We start from the raw sequence: 18,616 nt of genomic DNA, 5'->3' as shown, positions 1-18,616 counted from the left end.
AGTCTGTTAAAAATGGAAATAGGGACTAGAAACTGGAAGGGAAACTGACACGAAGACTGCCACAGAACATGAACAAATCAAGATTAAATATTTCGAAGTGAAGTACCAGAAAACCCTCTTCGAGGAGAATTAAGATGAAGTATAAAATGCCGTTTTAATATATAATATTTTAGTAAATGGAAATTTGTTTTTGGATTCATTGCCAAGATATTCGAAATCTCTTCTCGAACTATTTATATACAAATTCAGGGATCTTTCCACATGGAAGCATACCACAACCTTCGATGGTATCCCCCACTGCGAAAATATTATGCGAAATACTTACGACAAAGTGCGTTCGAATCAGCAAAGCGGCGACATTTGTATAATGCACAAAGGAAACAGGACATAGCAGAACCAAACCGAACACAGATGAGCATAACGAATGCGGAGCAGGACAAATGTGGCGTGGCATGCCCCATGGCGACATGGCGAAATGTATGCTAGCATTCCGCATAAAATTCCTTTGCGTTTCGCTTTTGAAATGTTACAGCTACAGCCACATCGGGAAACGGTGGAAAAGGGACTGCCCTGCATGTCATTCGAGTTGTCTGCCAGGTCTAAGACGGCGACTAAGGCCAAGGCGCTGGGAGGCACTTGCCTCTGCCTCTGAGTCTTGCATTTGACTAATGCGCGCCTAGCCAGCTGACAATTTTCCATTCGAAATGAGAAATAGTTGGACTCGCATTTGCAGGATGTGGGCGCAGGAGTGGGAATGCAAATCTAACATATGTATGGAATAATCCGTGGGTGTTTGTTTTCTTTTAATGAACCTCAACACCGCATTTATCATACGCACTGGCACTGTCCTTCTGCAATGAGAGTCAAATGTGTTGCCTCTGGCATGCTCTGGAAGGTTCTAAAGTGTCCTAGCTAGTGCCTCCGATGCCTACTCACCTTCGTGACGTCTTCATCCATCCTCACATTTCATAAAACTATCCCAGAAGTTGGATAAGTTGGGGCAAGTCTGGGCCTAGAACGGTGTCTTGGCTTCTACCAAAATGCAGCACGGCCATGGCCACTTGTTACATCCTGGCTGACAGCCGCCACCAGCAGCAAGGACCCTGCGACCCGACACCACCACCATCACACGGCCCGGCCATTCAGCTCGTGTTGAGAAACAGAAGCAAACTCACCACACATTGTCGTCATCGGCACTGGCACTGGCACTGGCAGTGTGGCAGCGGCTATGCCGTACTCCCCTTCATTTTGTTGTCGTGTGGGTGTTTTTGGTTGATAAGGGCGCACTACCACCACCACAACAACGGCAAAAACGAAGGAAAGCAGCGACGACTCGCTCATATAAGAGCCACGGCTCCAACGGATGCGGATTCAAAACATAACCGACATTCGATCTGTCAACGTGCAGCAGTCGAAGGAACAGCCGCATCACCAAAAGAACCCAAAAACTTGGCCGCGGAACATTTTGATATTTGATTTATCTCGTGTATCGTCTGTACATTAAAGTGCATTAAAACTCCGGGGTGAATAGTTTATCGTTTCGGAAAGTTTACTCGCTATTTTTGTACTTTTCGGGAGTTTTGAGAGTTTTTCCTATCGCCAATTGAAATAAGCTGTAAGTTGTGCCCAAGGATTGAAAGACAAGACTCTTATTTCTTAAGAAAAATTTAAACCATATGTGAAACATGAAATGCTATTATTTAATATTTGATTCCCATTAAAAAATAATATTTTTCACTTTTCACACAATTTTTCTGCTGTGGCTTTAAAGTTCGCAGAAAAATCTTCACTCAATTAAGCTTTGAAATGTCTTGAGAAGTATGTACAAATTGAAGTTAAATTGAAGCTCTTAAAGAATCGGGAAGCAGGGAGTTTTGTTAAACTTTCAGTATTAATTCATCAACAATTCAAAAGAATTTAAAAATGTTATCCTATTTCCAAAAAAGGAGGCTATTTTGTTAAAGAGGAAGAGACCAAATTATTCTTTAAACAGATTAAGGTTTAGCAGTAATTTTGTAGTAGTTTAATACACAAAAAAGTATTATTTTCAAACTAAATGTTCCGATAAACTCGTACTCGTATTACAGAATTTTCTCTCTATTATTACTAGAAATTTGATCGAGATAAATGGATATCTATTAGACACAAATACTATGTATTTCTGTACAGAGAGAGACACGTTTCACGAAATGTCGAACGAATTCCTTGACGTATTTGAAAGGACCCCGAAAGCCCAAGCCATAAAGCGGCCCCAAAAAGTATGCAAGAGAAATGAAATGCAATTTGTACCCGCCAGAGATCCAAGAAAAAGCCTCAAATTCAATTCGGCTCAATTTCAATCGCTTGGCACCAGGACAAAACCCAATTTGATTATCCACAAAGCTGGAGGCAACAATTGACATATGGCCCCAGAATCAACAGCAAAAACATTAGAGTCAGGCAGGGCTGAGCAGGGCAGGGCCAGCGAAAGCGTTAGAAATCACATGAAAACAAGACAAAAGACAAGCCTCAATCAAATTGTAATTAAATAAATAACAGCACGCCCAAAGCAGGGAGTCCCATATATGTACACAAAATAGAAGATAAGATGGAAAAAAAAACCCAAAAGCCAGGGCTAAAATATTAAATAAACAAATCAAGAGACAATTGTTGATTGATGTGAGGGCAAGTTTTGGCATGGGCCGGAGATGATGTGTGCCCAAGGGGCAGACCGCATGGTAGCTTGCAAAATAGATATGGGAGCACATTGTGAAATTAAACAAAAACAAGGAAATGGTGTGCCCTAACAATAGATGGGCCAGAGGTAGCAAGACCTGCTGGGTTTTTATTAGCCGCTCGTTTGCTCGCCTAACCGCCATAAATTGGTGCAAAGAAGTTAGCCACTTCATTACCTGAGCGTAACTTAATTAACCGGCTCGGAGGGGCGCAGGAGCTGCCCCTTGGCGGGGCTTTGAATTTAAAAGTATACATGTGCAAAATGGGAGAATTTCAATTGCACAAAGCTCGATTTTCGCCTATTTCGTGGCCTTAGATCTGGCCACCTGCGGCTGCCTGAAGGAAACGGAGAGAGGGGACTGACTCTCCTCTGTGTCTGCCGTAATTTGCCACATCAGCCGAAATTGCTTTGTACTCTGGCCGACGCAAATTTCCTTATATCCTTTGGCTCTTGTTTTCTGCTCTGCCATCCGCTAAGACATTTCGCCTCTAATCTCCCCTATAGACGGGAAAGTTTTCAAACCCAATTACGGCCGCGCAAGGCATCGCCTTGGCCGCTCCTTTGAATTTCCGTTGCATTTTGTGTGGCGGTCAAAACTAATCGCCGCTGCGGATATGAGAAAAAGCTCGTCCCGCAGCTATGGCCACAGCCCACGGCACGGCTCCGGAGATACAAAAGAGTTATTGCCGAACGCGTAAATTCATAAACAGATAATCTTTGAAGCTCATTTGGCGCCAAGGGCAGAGGCGGCCAACAAACAAGATTTTATTGCAGACATGGAAATAATAGTGAAAGGTGTTGACACTTTTCACAAAAGTTGTTTTCTCTCCAGAGATTTACGATTGGTTCTGCCACACCTCAGTGCGACATCATTGTCATTGTAGTCGCCGTGCTGCGGTTGATAAAGTTTAACAAATGTGACGATTTTCCGCCTATTATCTCGTGGCTGTTGCTGGTCTCTCCGGCCATAGCCATTGCTTTTATTGTCCTGCGTGGAAAATGCACAGCTGCCTGCTATGCCAGTGCCATTGTAAATCAAACACGGAGCTTGCGGCTCGGGGGTTCACATAGGAGCAGATGTGGTTGGCGCTTCTGGCCTTGGCTTCGTGGTGTGGTGGATAGTGTGAACCTGTTGCATGATTTGTAGTTCTAGCTCTAGCTGTTGCACATGCATTCCAAAAATTTATGACAACAGCCACATTTAGAGGGGGAGAGAGATGGAGAGAGACAGAACCCCTTTACGTAGGCTTCAATTAATTGCAGCCCCTTGTTTGCACATCATTATGTGCGACAGCGAGCCATCAATTGGCATTGAAAACTAATCCTCGTTGGCATTAAGTCAAGTCAGCGGGCAAAGAGCAGCAACAGATGCTGGGGCAACTGATTCCAGCCTTTGGCCTAATGGAAAATTGTCATGTCCGTGATGGCAGCCAGCTTCATTTGCCTAACCAAACAACAAGACAGGCGGCTGAAGAAGGCTAGAGGCAGTTTGAGATGAGATGATGGGGATTTAAGCAACACTTTCCGCGGCTCCTACGTGACTTTTGTCCGGGCGTAAGTGCACCCAAAGCAATGCAAATGGCAAATCCGATCTTTCAGTTGGTTCTCTGCTTGTGTGCACTCTCCATTGATGGGCCCTGACAGTGCAAGATACGAGTACAAGTAGGGTCGTCAATAGTAGACAGCACCACAAATGTTGATGGCCCGATGATGGACGGAGAGCGACAGCCATTCCGCTAATGGAGTACAGGGGAGCAGTTTTAAGCCAACTAAAGGTACGGACTTCAACGACTGTCGCTGCTCGGCTTAAATTTTGGGTAATTGTAGCAGCTAATTGTGGCAGGAATTAAGCTACTCAGCAAACGTTGGAGGACAGACCCCGGAGGGGGCAAGCCGGGGACGGACTTTCGTTTCACGGATCAAATTTAACTTTTACGAGCGGAGCACTTGGGTGGAGTGGCCTGCAAGGCCAGCAGAAAACTTGTCTGCTGCAGTTCAGGTGGCCAAAGACCTTCCGCATGACAGACAGACAGAGAGATGGATAAAGTTTTGGCCACATTTTTGAGCGTTCTGCAGGGCATTTTTTCATTGGTTTCGACTGTTTTTTGGTGTTGCTGTTTCCTGTCAACGCGTCGACATTTGTTGCCGTTGACATATATTCGCTGTGTGGGTATATGTGCGGAATTCCTGGTCGATTCTTCGCTTTGCATAAGTATTTGCCAGCGAACAACGAACCTGCCACATGGCCTGTCCCCCCTGTCCCCCCTGTCCCGTGTCAGCCGCAACATTTTGTGACAGTACACGAACGGAGGGGAAATATTGCTTAAAATTCTATTCGTTGTTTGCTCACTTTGTCTCCCCTTTGCAGCAGTCAGACGTGTGCCGTGCCCCGTGCCGCCGTGCCCCCAGCATCACAATGAACACGCTCAATGCCCATCTCCTGCTGCTGGCCCTGTGCTGCGTCGGCTATATCGCCTGTTCGCCGGTCATAGGCCAGGAGCAACGCAGCCCAGTCTCCGGCGAGGGCGATGCCGACGGCCTGCTCGGCGCCGACGAGATGGCCGATAACGGCGCCGACATTGACAAGCGGGTAGAACGATATGCCTTCGGATTGGGCCGTCGCGCCTACATGTACAACAACGGCGGACCGGGCATGAAGCGGCTGCCGGTGTACAACTTTGGCCTGGGCAAGAGGTCGCGTCCGTACTCCTTCGGCCTGGGCAAGCGCAGCGACTACGACTACGAACAGGACAACGAGATTGACTACCGAGTGCCGCCAGCGAACTACATGGGAGTGGAGCGTGCGGGTAAGTGCCTCCATCCCGACCAGATCAATCCTGACCCTTAATCGGCCAGCTCTCCGCCTTGCAGTCCGACCTGGCAGACAGAACAAGCGAACGACGCGTCCGCAGCCCTTCAACTTTGGTCTCGGGCGGCGTTAAGTCCAGCCGCGGCGCAGGATGACGCCTCAAGTGGCACACTAAACCAGATCCAGCCGTGTGCCAATTGGGCCAGAAACCTACTTAACTATCAATTCAAGTATTTGCAAAGGGCTTTAGGACTCTTGTATTGTAAAACTTCTCCAAGAACTAATTTAAATGTCTTTGAATCCACCTGCACGCCCTTCGTCCCACAGAATATTCTATAATAAAGCATACCGATAAACATTATGATTTCCAAACTAGTTTACTAACTCCAGACGTTCAACGGCGGCAACTAATCAGTTAAAAAGGCAATATAAAATTGCATAAAAAAACAAAAAAAAAAAAACAAAAACAAAGAAAAGAAAGCTCAAAGGATGAGAACGAAACTCTGGCGTGTGCAATTATCAAGGAAGAAATACATAGAATGTTATACGAATATATACATATATATATGCATATTCAATCCAATTTAGAGTACACATTTTAATGGGGCATTAGCTAATACACACACACACACACAGATATATACCTATAGATACATATATTGTACTTGGGGCACTCTCTCGAGTCTGCGAGTGCCATTTCGTTGCAACCGAAATAACCGAAATTGAGGCGCATAGAAGGACAAACTTGAATATTGGGAATATACACAAGTAGCATACTAATATTGATGTATCAAAGTGATTATTAATTTAACTATCTATATATACATACATACATACAAAATATATGTAAATGTTTTGTGAATACATGCATCTATTCCTAAATAAACAGCACAGCAGCATGGTGCAAGCAAAACACGTAGGGGACTTGCTTTCATTTCTCAAATTTATTTCCTGCATTCGTTCTGCTTCTCTGGACTCATAAAAAACAATAATCCTAAGCTTAGCTCATGAGTTCATTAGTTACAATCTTCGTTGACTTTTCCCATACGCAGATACTATATTATACAACTCAAAGTAGTGTCTCTTTCTTAGCGTAACTTATTCTACATTTATGTTCAGGTTGGGCAAACGCTCGACAGAGTTAATAATTTCAATCAACATTTAAGGGTCTAAAAAACAAAAAACTTTTCAAACATTTAACATTTACGATTAACGGCTAGAACTAAAACTAGAATATTTCAATTTTCAGCTTGCACAGAATGGTATCGAAGGCAAACACGGACGATACGAACGTGTACGGACTGTTGCGTATGATGCCAAAGTCCGGCTCCAGGCTGGGCAGAGCGTGGGGCGAGAAAACCTGCATCTGGTGCGATGGATGGCGTAAGCTCGTGATCGGGGGGTGCTTCCGGGCGTTCTGCTTCATCTTCTCCTTACGGGCCACGAGCTTCTTCGTCTCGCGCACCATGTAAATGGCCTCCGTGTTCGTCATGAAGTCGTGAATGATCTGCAGAGAAAAGATTCTGGTTTGAAGGACATCGAAAAAGGCAGTGTTAGGGAGACAGCTCACCTTTCGCTTCTTGGGGCAGTGGGCAAACACCCAGATGAGGGTGCAGAGGGTGTTGAATATCTCGCTGTCTTTATCGCACCATCGCAACAGCATCTGGGCAATGGTCACCAGGCCGCCCTCCTGGAACGTGTTGACGGTGGTGCTGTTGTAGCGTGCCAGATTGAGAATAATGCGACTGCAGCGTTCGATCAGCTGCTTGTCCACCTCCGAGCGTATGGCCTGGGCCATGATGCCATAGCAAAATGTGGACATGAACTCCGAGCACCACATGAGCAGATGAGGCACAGTGCGCGACAGACGATCTGTAGAGAGTATGGCAGGCAGGTCATTAGTTTGGTCCTCTAAAACACACAGTTTTAGGTACTCACCCAATCGATTTAGCACAGCCAAGGCGTCGCTGGCAATGAAGCGACCGCGCAGGAATCTAACTGCCTCCTGCACCTTGGTGCGCACCGAGTTAGCAGCTTTCGCCTCCTGTTGCAACTGCACAATACGCGTTCGAATGGCCAACAGTCCCTGGTGGCGCTGGCGACGACGCGTTTGGTAGCCACGCCAGTAGCGCTGTATGACCTTGGCCGCCCGCTTCTGGCGGATAAGATACTTCATCTCCGGTGTCATCAGAGCCTGGAAACGCTTGCGGGCCAAGTAGCCACGGGCATGGGACTGGAAGTTGCAAATGGAATGACACAGAAGTTGGAAATGCTCGCGTTGCTTCATCATCAGCCGCTTGCCACGGAACTTCTGCTGCAGATGTATGGTGACCTCACGTAGCTGGACAAAATCGTGGCGCACTTTGTGCATGGTGCGTGTGGCTCGGAACTTGCGCTGTATGCGAATGGTAGTCGACTGAAGGAGCTTATACTCCACGCGGACTGTGTGCATGGACTGACGGGCACGGAACCGACGCTGTAGAACCACAGCTGCCTGACGCCGCTTCTGGTACTCTTCGCGCTCCCTTCGCATCCACAGTGTGGCGCGGATAAAGTTCTGCAAGAGACGAATCTTCTGGATGGTCTTTAGGAAGATCTCACGCTGATGACGCGCCGCTACGGTCGCCCGCCACTTGCGCTGAATGCTCACTGAACTGGCGCGCATTCGCCGGTAGCCCTGGCGCAGTTGATGCATCTCTTGGAGGCTGCGCCACCACTTTTGAAGGCGGATGGCCGCTTGGCGTTGACTTTGGAAGTGGGAACGCTGCTTTCTCATCTCCAATTTACCGCGGTAACGTTGCTGGGCCTTGATTATGACAGCACGCTGCTTCTGGTACAGGGAAAGCTGCTTCTTCATTTCCTCCTTGGCTCGATAGCGCCGCTGGATCACGATTGCTGCATTCTTTAGCTGCCGGTAGCTATCCCTTTGCCTAATCATGACCAAACGGGCTCTGTAACGCCGCTGCAGGGTGATGGCTGCCTGACGCAGTGATAGGAAACGGCTTCGCTCTCGCTTTTTCAAGAGATGTGCCCGCCAGTGCATCTGAAGGCAGCTGACGGCGGCCTGGATGCCTCGGTACTTGGCTCGCATAAAGCGCATGGCCTTATGGGCATGGAATCGGCGCTGCATGCTGATGGTGACCTCGCGCAAACGAAGGAAGTACTGGCGCTGCTCCCGCATCTGAACCAGAGCTCTTCGACGCTGTTGGATCACCAACACAGCTCTCTTCAGTTGGAGGTACGTTCGACTTTGGATCAGCATAAGGCGCTTGGCTCGGAACTTACTTTGGACGAAACGGGTGCACGATTTGAGCTGCAAGTACTTGCTACGCTCCTGACGCATCTGCAAGATGGCGCGCCAGCGTTGTTGGACATAAATGACGCAGCGACGGGTCGCCAAGAAAGCATTTCGATCCTTGATCATATCCAGACGCAAGCGAAAATGTTGCTGAATGAGAATAGCAGCCATGCGCTGCTTCCGGTAGACTTCTCTCTGCTTACGCATCGCCCAAGTGGCACGCATGCGTTCCTGGATGACAATGGCACTTTTCTTGGTGGCCTGGAAGCTGTCGCGCGCTTGTCTCATCTGGAGCGTGGCCCTCCTGCGTGTCTGCAGCTTAAGGGCACAAGACCGAAGTTGCTGGAAGTGGGCTCGTTGCTTCCTCATCAAGGTCAGGGCGCGCCAGCGCTGCTGTATGATTTGGGTGGCTCTCTTCAACTCTAGGAACTCCTGGCGCTGCTTTCGCATTATCCATTTTCCTCTCATTCGACACTGCACAAAGATTATGAGTTCGCGCTGGCGCAGGTACTTCTGTCGCTGGATCCTGCCCAGGCAATGACAGCGCCACATCATCTGAATGTGGCTGGCCGCCGCTTGTTGCTTTTGCGATCGCTGCAGACGAGCTGTGGCCGCAGCCACGAGAAGTTTCTTGGCGAAAAGACGACGCCGCCAAATTCGCTGCAAGAAAATTACAGCCTGGCGTATCTCCCCGAAATGCTGGCGACACTGCCGGCCCAACATATGGCCCCGCCACCATCGCTGGATGAGGATTATGCTGTGGTAGCTCTGGTAGAGCTGCTTCTGCGCCAGAAAGCGACGAGTGTACTTCTGCATGATGATGGTGGCCTGAAGACGCTTCTCCTTGTAGAGCTTGGCGTACTTCCGCATCTGGTGGCCGCGGAAGGCGGCCTGTATGACAGTGGCTGCCCGGTGGCGACGCATCAACTCCTTGTGGCGTATGCGACGCTGGATGACAACGTGCAGCCAACGACGACGCCACCATTTCTGGAGTACCGTGGCAGCCGCGTGGAACTTGGGCGAGCGGAACTTGTAGATGATCTGCCAGAGCAGCGAAAGCGTCTTCTCGCGATGACCGTCCACGATATCCGGGGCAGAGATGTCACCGCCCAGCTGGAAGTCTGCGGCGTTCAGAGCGTTCAGGGCCAACTTCACATTAAAGACGCGCTGAAGCCGCGATATGGCAGGCACTCTCAGCTGGCGGGTGAGATCGTCGCGCAGCAGGATGACCTCCATGACGCGGGTCAACCGAACGCCGTCTCGCAGATCTACAGCCAGATTTTTGAAGGCATAGTCGAACTCGTCGAGGAAGGTCTGCTTGTGCTGGAGCACATAGCCCAGGCGGCGCACCTCGCGCGTGATGTCCCCAACGTTGGCCAGCAGCTCCGAGGAGAAGCGCAGTAATATATCCTTGGTCTCTTTGTAGGGGGACTTCTTCACAAACAGGCAGGGATTGTGCTTGACGATACGCTTCTGCTTGGCCTGGTCCAGAAAGAGCAGCAGGAACAGAATCTTTTGCAGCGAGTGCTTCTTGATGGTCTCCGCGTACTCTTCGGTGAGGGTGAAGGCCTTGCTGTACTTCTGCTCCTCGAACTTGTTCCTGAACAAGCGATTGAGGATAAAGTGGCTCAGGCCCACAATGTCTCGGTTGGAGTGCATCTGAATCTTTTCGCCGAAGACCACCTCCAGACCCAGTCGCAGCCATAAGGGATTGAAGCAGAGCAGCAGCTCGAGGATGGTCCTCTGCATGACCACGTCCAGGTGCAGATTGCGATCACTGCGTATACGCAAAGCCTGCTTGTTGACATAAACGGCCACCTTAGAGCAGGGCAGGCGCATTTGCTCGCTGAAGAACAGCTCCACAGCCGCCCGACGAAGCGTTTCCAGGCGGAACGTGGTCAGATAGTTCATCGACTGCTCCTCCTTAGTGGGCGCCATAACCAGCTCCTTGTTGCGCACCTCATTGAACAGCTTTCCCACGTCGATTTTGCTGTTCGAGTCGGCATCCAGATAAGCGGGAATGGTCACCAGGGCGTTAAGCCACTTCTTAAAGTCCGCCTGATGCCGCTCCACCGCCTGCTCGTCCAGGTACATGGTGCAGGCAAGAAACGGATCTGCCGTGGTTGTGGCTGCGAACGGATCCGGATTAATGTAGGTCCGCATGTAAAGCTCCGAGTCGTAGAGCTTCACGGGAGCTGCTTCCCTAGCCTTGCGCCCCGGTGTGTTGGGCTTCTTCATGAGCGACATCGTTTGGGCCAGCTTGAACTTTTTGGGCTGGGCCGGCGTCCACGGGCTGCCACTTCTGGCGGAGGCATTGGCTGGAGCTGCACTGCGCAGCATGGAGATATCGTCAACCCGCTGTTTCTTTGGCGGTGAGATGACCATCGACTCGTGGCGATGAAGGGACTCGTAGCTGTGCGAGTCCGAGAAGCTTAGCTCATGGGAGCGTCGCTTGTGGCCACTGGCGGCCTTCTCCTTCACTGGGCTGCACTTCTGCGACTTGCGGCCCACTTCATGGAGATTGAATCGACTAGACTGGGCCAGGATCTCGGTGTGTCTGAAGAGAAAGTCTTGCGAGCACATCAAGCTCGTGTCGTGGCAAATGGAGCTTTCCAGCTGCTTCGTCTTCACTTGCGGCGGCTGCTGTTCCTGGAAGTACCGATTCTGCTCGATAGAACGTATCTGCATCTCATTGAGATTCGGCATCGAGCCTTGTATGGCAAGCTTTGTTTGCGGCGAGAGCAGCGACAGATCCTTCATGGACTCTGAATGTTTCCGCAGTGGAGAACCAACCAGTTTGATGTCCCTTTTTAAATCTTGATCGGGGCCCTTGGCTGTCGCCTTCGGTGGGCTGGATGCCTCCTCCTCGAAAATGCATGCCAAGGCTCTCGTGTGGGTTGCATGGGTAATGGTTGTGGTTTTATTTTGAATAGTGGGCGTTTGCAGCAGCACTTCGGAGCGCGAGCAGTCCAGCGTGTCCGTCGATATGTTATTGGTCTCTGAATGCCAAACATCAAAGGTTTTGTTCGTGGGGAGTTTATCTTCATACTCGTCGGTGGCGAGGCGACGGGGTCGCAAATCTCCGACAGGCAGCTTGCCATCTGGGAGGAGGGTAGGTGTGGGCCAGTCAGCTAGGTTTTCTGTCATAGGTCCAGGGCCAGATCCGCGCGTTTCAGTGAGCGGTGTGAACTTGAAAGTATCTAAAATGTTGAACAAATTTGCAGGAGTCATGGGACTAACGTTCTCCTTGGACGTGCGCGGCTGTGGCGAGATAAATGCAGACTCCTCCTGGTGCTTGTAAACATTTCTCTCCGTCAGCGGGGCATGGGGAGCGACCGAGGATGCCCGAAAATTCCGTAAGCCGCTGCAAGACCGCCAGGGCTGCTTGGACGGGGACGCTGCCGCGGACAGACGCTTTTTCTGCTGCACAGCAGCTGCTGCCACACTTTTTGTTTTCTTCGAGCCGCCCGTCGGCGATTTCATATGCAGGGTCTTGCCCACGGTGGGAAATTTGCGAGGGTTCTTCAGGTAGGCGAGAGACAAGGAGAGAAGCAGAAGGGTGAGTGGCGGGGTTGGTGAGAGGCTTTAAGGGCTTACCCTGACCGGCTGGTTGCTCTTGGACTTAAGTATGATCATGACGTCCTTTCGAAAATTTCTATTATCAAGCAGATGCAGCGTCTCCTTGCAGGCCACCTCCATTTCGGGGCTCCACACCAGCTCCATGGAGACCTCGTCGCGCGCGGGAATTACGTGCTCCATCCACTCGACGGTCAGGTTGTGCTCCTCCTTGATGCCCTTCGTTACTTTGACCTAGAAGCCGAAAGGGGGGGGGGGCTTAGCATTGATCAAATACTAGTTGCCAGGCAGCCAACTGATCTATATCGGCGACCGACTAACCTCAATGTCGTCGTCGCTGGGGTTGATGACGCGCACGAAGCGCCTGGCTGTTTTGGTTACGGGCACGTCCTCGAACTGCACAATCGCTTTGCCCGAAAACGGAGCCATGAACACCGCGGCTGGCTCGCGACCTTCGATGTGCTTCTTTTGTTTCAGCCGCGACGGCGTAACTGTGACCTGCGAAGTACGTAAATCGTTAAATGCAGAAAGACAATTCTTTGTCGAATCGCACAGGCACTAACCTCGAAGGCACTCATCGCAAATGCCGGCACAACGAAAATAACACTTGCAGCCAACAACGATGAACAAAAACACAAAACTTAATTAACAGCGAAGTGCTCGAACACAGCTACAATTTCAACAATTAACACAATTAACACAACACGAGTGAACAACAATTAGAGCGCTGATATACAAAATCTGGAGTCGAAATGAGCGCTGACGCCGCCGTTGCCATTTTGAAAACTCGACTTATCGATCAAATATACCAAAATATACGGTCTCACTTTTAAAATATACCAATGACAAACCGAACTAAGCACACTTAAACCCCCTTTATTAAAACAGGTCGAGATTCAGATAAATAGCCGAAAATATTACATAGAATAACAATAATACTTACTCTTGTAGGTCCATCCTATCCTTCATCATTGCATAAGAAATGACCACGATATCTTTCAGCGCTAAATTTCTTCAACATTCTTCAATTTTTTCTTAGAAATATTTAAATACCCTCTTGGTCAACAATGTGTTAATCTGTTTCTGTCCGTCATCGTAAGTCAAATTCGTCAATTTTGATATTCGATTTGTTATAATTAGCTAGGCAAGAGTCTCAGCCCTAAATACATAATTGATCCGATTGATGAATTTATTATATCTATATTTTTTACATGGTACTTACACGGTAACTACATATTTGTTACAAATTGTTATTTTACATGGAACCGCGTGCTGTGAATGGCAGAGCGCGCATTTGAAATAAATACACTTCCGTTCCACAAAAAAAGTTTACTTAAAAGTAGTTTTATTTATAGTTTATTTACAAATATCAACAAAAAAAAACATGCATAAACCACACCCAGATGTCCGCACTGTGTTTACAGAAGCCTGCTCGGCGGCAAAATGTGTGTCCGTGGGAGATTGTCGCTGGCCGTTTCGGAGGAGTACATGTTTTTGAGGTATCCCGGAAAGGGTGTAACTGCATCGAATTCCTCGCCGCCAGTGTCGTCTGGGGGATCCACGGCCATAAACGAGATGGCAAAGCCGCGCAGAGAGTTGCTCTCGTCCGTCTGGAAGCGCAGCAGCAACGTATCTGAGTTGGAGACTATAATTGGCGGCTTGTGCTTGCCACAGAAGCGCCCATGGATGGTGTTCATGGAGTAGCCCTCCTCGGTGATCTCCAGGAAGTCGTAGTCACAGCGCTCCGAGTACTCGATCTCAAAGTTGAGGAATTTAATCTTCACACTGCTCTCCGGATCCGACTGAATGCGCCAATCGCAGTACATGTTCCGCTTGTATGGTCTGCTTCCGTAACGGGGATGCGAGTAGAAAGTCTGCGAGTGATTCGTGGCCCTCAAGTAGCCACCGCACTCGGACACAAAGGTTGCCTTGAAACCCTTTCTCTGCAGTCCGGCATCCGTGGCCAGGACCATGAACATCTCGTTGGTGGAGGCGATCACCGCATACGGCTCCCGTCCACCGCAGTAGATGCCCAGGGTGGAGCTGTTCTCCGAGCGGCCGTCATAGATGGCCACATAGTCGTAGATGCACTCCTGATGGCTCTCCACGGCAAAATCGTGGAAGGTCAGCTGGATGCGGTGGCCCAGGACGGTCTGGAAGTGCCAGTAGCAGTAGATGTTGCGCGGATAGTCATCCGGATAGTTGGGGCTCTGCAGCACCCCGTACGAAGTGGTGATCTCGAACTTGCACCGCGTCTCCGTGCAGTTGTGGCCGTTTTCGGACAGCGTGTATCCGTTCCGACAGCTGCACTGATAGGAGCCAAAGGTGTTCCTACACCTGTGCTGGCATCCACCATTGTTAACAGCACACTCGTCCACATCTAAAGAGAGGATAATTTTGGGATAACTGAGGAATTTCCGGGTTTCGCTGACCACCACTCACCTACGACAAACTTGGCCACGAAGCCACTCCGCTGCACCGTTCGATCCGAGTAGAATTCAAGACGCAGCACACTCTGCTCCGAGTTTACGAACGGAGGCAGCTCGTTCCCGCAGTAGATTCCGATCTTCTTCAGGCGATTGTCCCGCATCTTCGAGTAGATGATGAGGTAATCGTAGTTGCATTTGGTATACTGGAACCGGGTGCCCTCCAGGTCAAAGTGGGTAAAGTTGAGAAAGACTGCGTGATTTGGTGGGGCCACCACCTCCCAGACGCACTGCTTTGCATTCGGATAGGCCTCTGGGTACGAGGGCGAGTAGAGGGTGCCATTCGCTTTGGTGGCATCCACAATGCCGCCACACGCATCCTCGCAGGTCTTGCCGTTCGCCTGAAGCTCGTAGCCAGCATGGCAGCCGCACTGGTAGCTGCCCATGGTGTTGATGCAGACGTGCTGGCAGCCGTGCTCCGTGAACTTGCACTCGTCCACGTCCAGCATGAGGGCGGCGGAGAAGCCCAGCTTCTGCACCGATCCATCCGACACGAACTTGATGTACATCTGATTGCTGCGGGTTCTATAAGGAATAGGGTGCTACTTAGTAGGGGATCGCCCTGGGGATCCTGTGTCCAAGCTCCACTCACTTGATGTTCGGCGGCAGCTTGTCGCCACAGAAGCGACCAATCAGCCTGGAGTCGCTCCGATTGCCGTCCCGTATCTCCACGTAATCGTAGACACAGCCATCGTGCTTCTCCAGCTCGAAGCTCTGAAACTTGAGCCCCACCTGGTGGTGGATGGGTGCATTGATGCGCCAGACGCACTCCTTGTCGGGCATGTACTGCATCGGGTAGGTGGGCGAGTCGATAGACTGATCCTTTGTCAACTGAATTTCTCCACCACAAACCACTGAGCAAGAGAAGGGGGGTTTCGATTATTCCACAGACTGCGAGTATGCTGATGCTCGGACTCACCTTCGAATCGTGCCTTGAATCCGCGGTATCCCTTGGCCGCATTGCGGTTCACATAATTGATGAGCATGCGACTGGTTTGGCTGGTGATAATCTCCCCACTGGCATTGCCACAGAGACGCCGCACCAAGGGAGATCGGTGCCAGTAGCCGTCCCGGATTTCAAGGTAGTCCTCTGAACAGTTCTCCGAGAGCTGGAGTTGCAGCTGCTGCAGATGAAGGATGACCTTCTCCCCATTAGTAGCCGTGATGCGCCATTCGCAGCTGGTGAGCGAGGCATCGAAGGAACCATCCTCCCCCGGTTCTGGATCCGCATCGCCGCTGCCCTCGAACTCGCTGAGCACTCCGTTGCCCGAATACACGTAGTGTGGACTCACTATTTGGCCAGAATTCTCTTGGTAGGTGCGTCCACAGGCCGCACACTTGTAGAGCAGATTGGCCTGGACAATGTCCCCACGGCTGAGGCGTCGTCGTTGGCCCAGCTCGATGTGGGTGCCCGGGGGCATTCCTATGGGCGTGATCGTGTCCAGGTAGGAGCTCTTGGAGAACGAGTTCGTGGCATAGTGCATGATGGAGTTGTAATCGTAGGGCAGCAGGGGATGGTCCACCTCCTCCGGCGATAGCACATCGAAGTTGTACTCCTGGCCGCGCATGATGTTGGCCTTATTGATGATGATGTGCTTGTCCCGGTCGCCGCGGGCATGCTCGTGATGGAAGCCAATGGTGTGACCCAGCTCGTGAATGATGATGCCAAACTTCTCGCAGTTGCGACCAATGGAAATGGGCTGGCGCCCGTTGCCGTTCTTGCCCAGGAAGGAGCAGCAACTGATTGGGGTGGGGTTTCAGAACTTTAGACAATATACTTTCAGAGACGATTAGGTCGAGACTCACCCGCAGTTTTTGACCGTAAAGAAAATGTAGTTGTCATGCAGCTTGGCATCGCGCTCCACGAACTTGATGCAGGTGAAGTTCTCCCAGTGCCGCATGGCCTGCTTGAACAGCGCCTTGTGGGCGCCACTGAAGATGCCATCGATCTCGTACGGAATCACGCCGTAGTCCCATGTCCTCTCCCTGCGCACCGTCACGCCACGGCGCCGTCTACTCTGCGTTGCCGTCCTCATCCTCATACTCGTCACAGTTTCGGTTTCGGTTTCCCCTTCAGCTTCAGCCTCAGCCAGAGGTTGAGTGTAAGGAGAGGCGGGCTGCAACACATCCGTGGAGGCTTCGGTCCAGAGCAGTGGCGGGGGTAATCTCAGCAGGGCTTTGCCTCGCGATTTATGATGCTGCTTCCGGCGCTGAACTCGGCTGGGGTGGATGGGATGGGATGAGAAGCTTATGAGCTCAGGTATTGCTTACGTTCGCATTGTGGCGAAGCATCTCAAGTGCCTTCCGTCCACCTCAGGCAACGTCAAGTCGCCAGACTAATTGTGCGCCATTGTGCCGAACTAATCCCACTTGGGGCATCTGGCTGCTTGCTCGGAAGACTTACCCCATTGCTGGCCGTGCTCCGCTTCTCCCTGGCAGTTTTATGCGATTCCTGGGCTGAGCGGCGACCCAAGTCCTCTCTTTGCGTGCCTCGGGCACCTGTTGTATAGAACACATTGAATTCCCAGACACGGAACCACGTGACCGCACTCACCTGTACGGCATCCAGCATGCCATAGAAGTCCTCCGGTTGCTCCTTGAAATCAAAGTCGCACTCGCTCTCTGGCAGCTGATCCAAATGCCGGCACTGGGCCAGTTCAAGCAGCGAGGCCACGGCCAAGACTCCTACAACCAAAATAACCAATTTCATTCTCATTCCGATGAGGGGCATGGCGCGCATTCTTGACCCTTGAGGAATTTTTCTGAGGATCGTTGACTCTTTCACTCGTTCTCCTTGAATTCGATTCGGACGACCGCCTCAAGCCAGCTCAAAGTTCTAACTAAATACTGGAAGCGATGATTGTCGAATTTTATTTCTCAGACACGGGCTCGCGCTCCACGGATTAGGCAGGTAAGAGAGATAGAGGGAGATAGAGAGAGCTTCCAAGGAGAGACAGAGAGAGAGAGAGAGAGAGGCAACAAAACGCGATCCCAATCGATCCTGATCTGTCGTCGTCATCGACAAGAACATGACCACTACATACAGAGGCCCGACGACCGTCCGCGCTCCGAGCAAAACCTGAAGAGGCAGATATAGAGTCCGAGACCGAGATCGAGTCCGAGGCAACAGAAACTCCTCCGCAGCGGCAACTCAGGTTGTCCATTGTCCATTGTCTGCCTGTTCTCTTGATTGTTAGCATTCAATGGGTTTTGATTTGGGTATCCCTACACCTTGACATTGTCTCGCTCTGGTATTCGGTCCTCTCCCGGTCCCTCTTTTGGCTCTGGCTTGCTGGCTCTGGCTGAGGCTGTGGCTGTGGCTCTTTTCCATCTGCCTACCTGTGGCCGGCTTTGGCTCTGGATCAGGTGTTGTGTGTCTGGCATTTTAGGGCAGGTCATTAATGAGGCGATCATAAATCCGAAACGCATGAACGAAACTTTTCTCGGTAATTCCACCAATAAATGCTATTCAATCTTCGTGGCGCCCCTACAGCAAAGACAAGGTGGAAACGCAGCCATAAAATACCATATATCTGTTGAGCTGAGGATCCTCAACGAATCTGAACCTTCTTCAGGGGAGTTTAATCTCAAACGCATTTTTATGTTGGTTTTAAAACATAGTTACTATGTAATTATATTATACGAATTTATATTATGTATTTGTATATATATATAGATTTAATTACGTATTAAATTGAGTCAAATATCAGAGAGTTGTACATATGTATGTG

General features: G+C 50.2%; 3 protein-coding genes across 5 annotated transcripts; 1 reads left to right on the top strand and 2 right to left on the bottom strand.

Moving 5' to 3' along the window:
* Positions 1-1,365: 1,365 nt before the first annotated feature.
* LOC108155957 (allatostatin-A) lies at positions 1,366-6,411 on the top strand. 3 transcript variants are annotated; one of them, XM_017287121.2, is made up of 3 exons: positions 1,366-1,615; positions 5,085-5,523; positions 5,573-6,411. In XM_017287121.2, the coding sequence occupies exons 2-3, from the start codon at positions 5,133-5,135 to the stop codon at positions 5,656-5,658; spliced, it is 477 nt and encodes a 158-aa protein (XP_017142610.1). In that variant the 5' UTR covers positions 1,366-1,615; positions 5,085-5,132; the 3' UTR covers positions 5,659-6,411. The 3 variants fall into 3 exon arrangements, with proteins under 3 accessions (XP_017142610.1, XP_033245655.1, XP_033245656.1); XM_033389764.1 differs by lacking the exon at positions 1,366-1,615 and adding an exon at positions 4,868-4,882; XM_033389765.1 differs by lacking the exon at positions 1,366-1,615 and having other exon boundaries at positions 5,588-6,411.
* Positions 6,412-6,450: 39 nt separating this feature from the next.
* Positions 6,451-13,186, bottom strand: LOC108155956 (protein abnormal spindle). Its single transcript, XM_017287120.1, has 6 exons — positions 12,963-13,186; positions 12,721-12,897; positions 12,421-12,633; positions 7,464-12,345; positions 7,096-7,397; positions 6,451-7,032 (listed from the first exon to the last, which is right to left on the bottom strand). The coding sequence occupies exons 1-6, from the start codon at positions 12,975-12,977 to the stop codon at positions 6,754-6,756; spliced, it is 5,868 nt and encodes a 1,955-aa protein (XP_017142609.1). The 5' UTR covers positions 12,978-13,186; the 3' UTR covers positions 6,451-6,753.
* Positions 13,187-13,574: 388 nt separating this feature from the next.
* On the bottom strand, positions 13,575-18,431 carry LOC108155755 (dorsal-ventral patterning protein tolloid). The gene is made up of 7 exons (XM_017286795.2): positions 17,440-18,431; positions 17,290-17,384; positions 16,692-17,105; positions 15,805-16,625; positions 15,478-15,739; positions 14,842-15,410; positions 13,575-14,779 (listed from the first exon to the last, which is right to left on the bottom strand). The coding sequence occupies exons 1-7, from the start codon at positions 17,623-17,625 to the stop codon at positions 13,818-13,820; spliced, it is 3,309 nt and encodes a 1,102-aa protein (XP_017142284.1). The 5' UTR covers positions 17,626-18,431; the 3' UTR covers positions 13,575-13,817.
* Between the last annotated feature and the right edge of the window lie 185 nt (positions 18,432-18,616).

The sequence above is a fragment of the Drosophila miranda genome, chromosome 2, assembly GCF_003369915.1.
Source record: "Drosophila miranda strain MSH22 chromosome 2, D.miranda_PacBio2.1, whole genome shotgun sequence".
In the NCBI taxonomy this organism is placed as follows: Eukaryota; Metazoa; Arthropoda; class Insecta; order Diptera; family Drosophilidae; genus Drosophila; species Drosophila miranda.
Note: the sequence above shows the minus strand (reverse complement) of the source record. Positions and strands in the feature narration are given on the sequence as shown.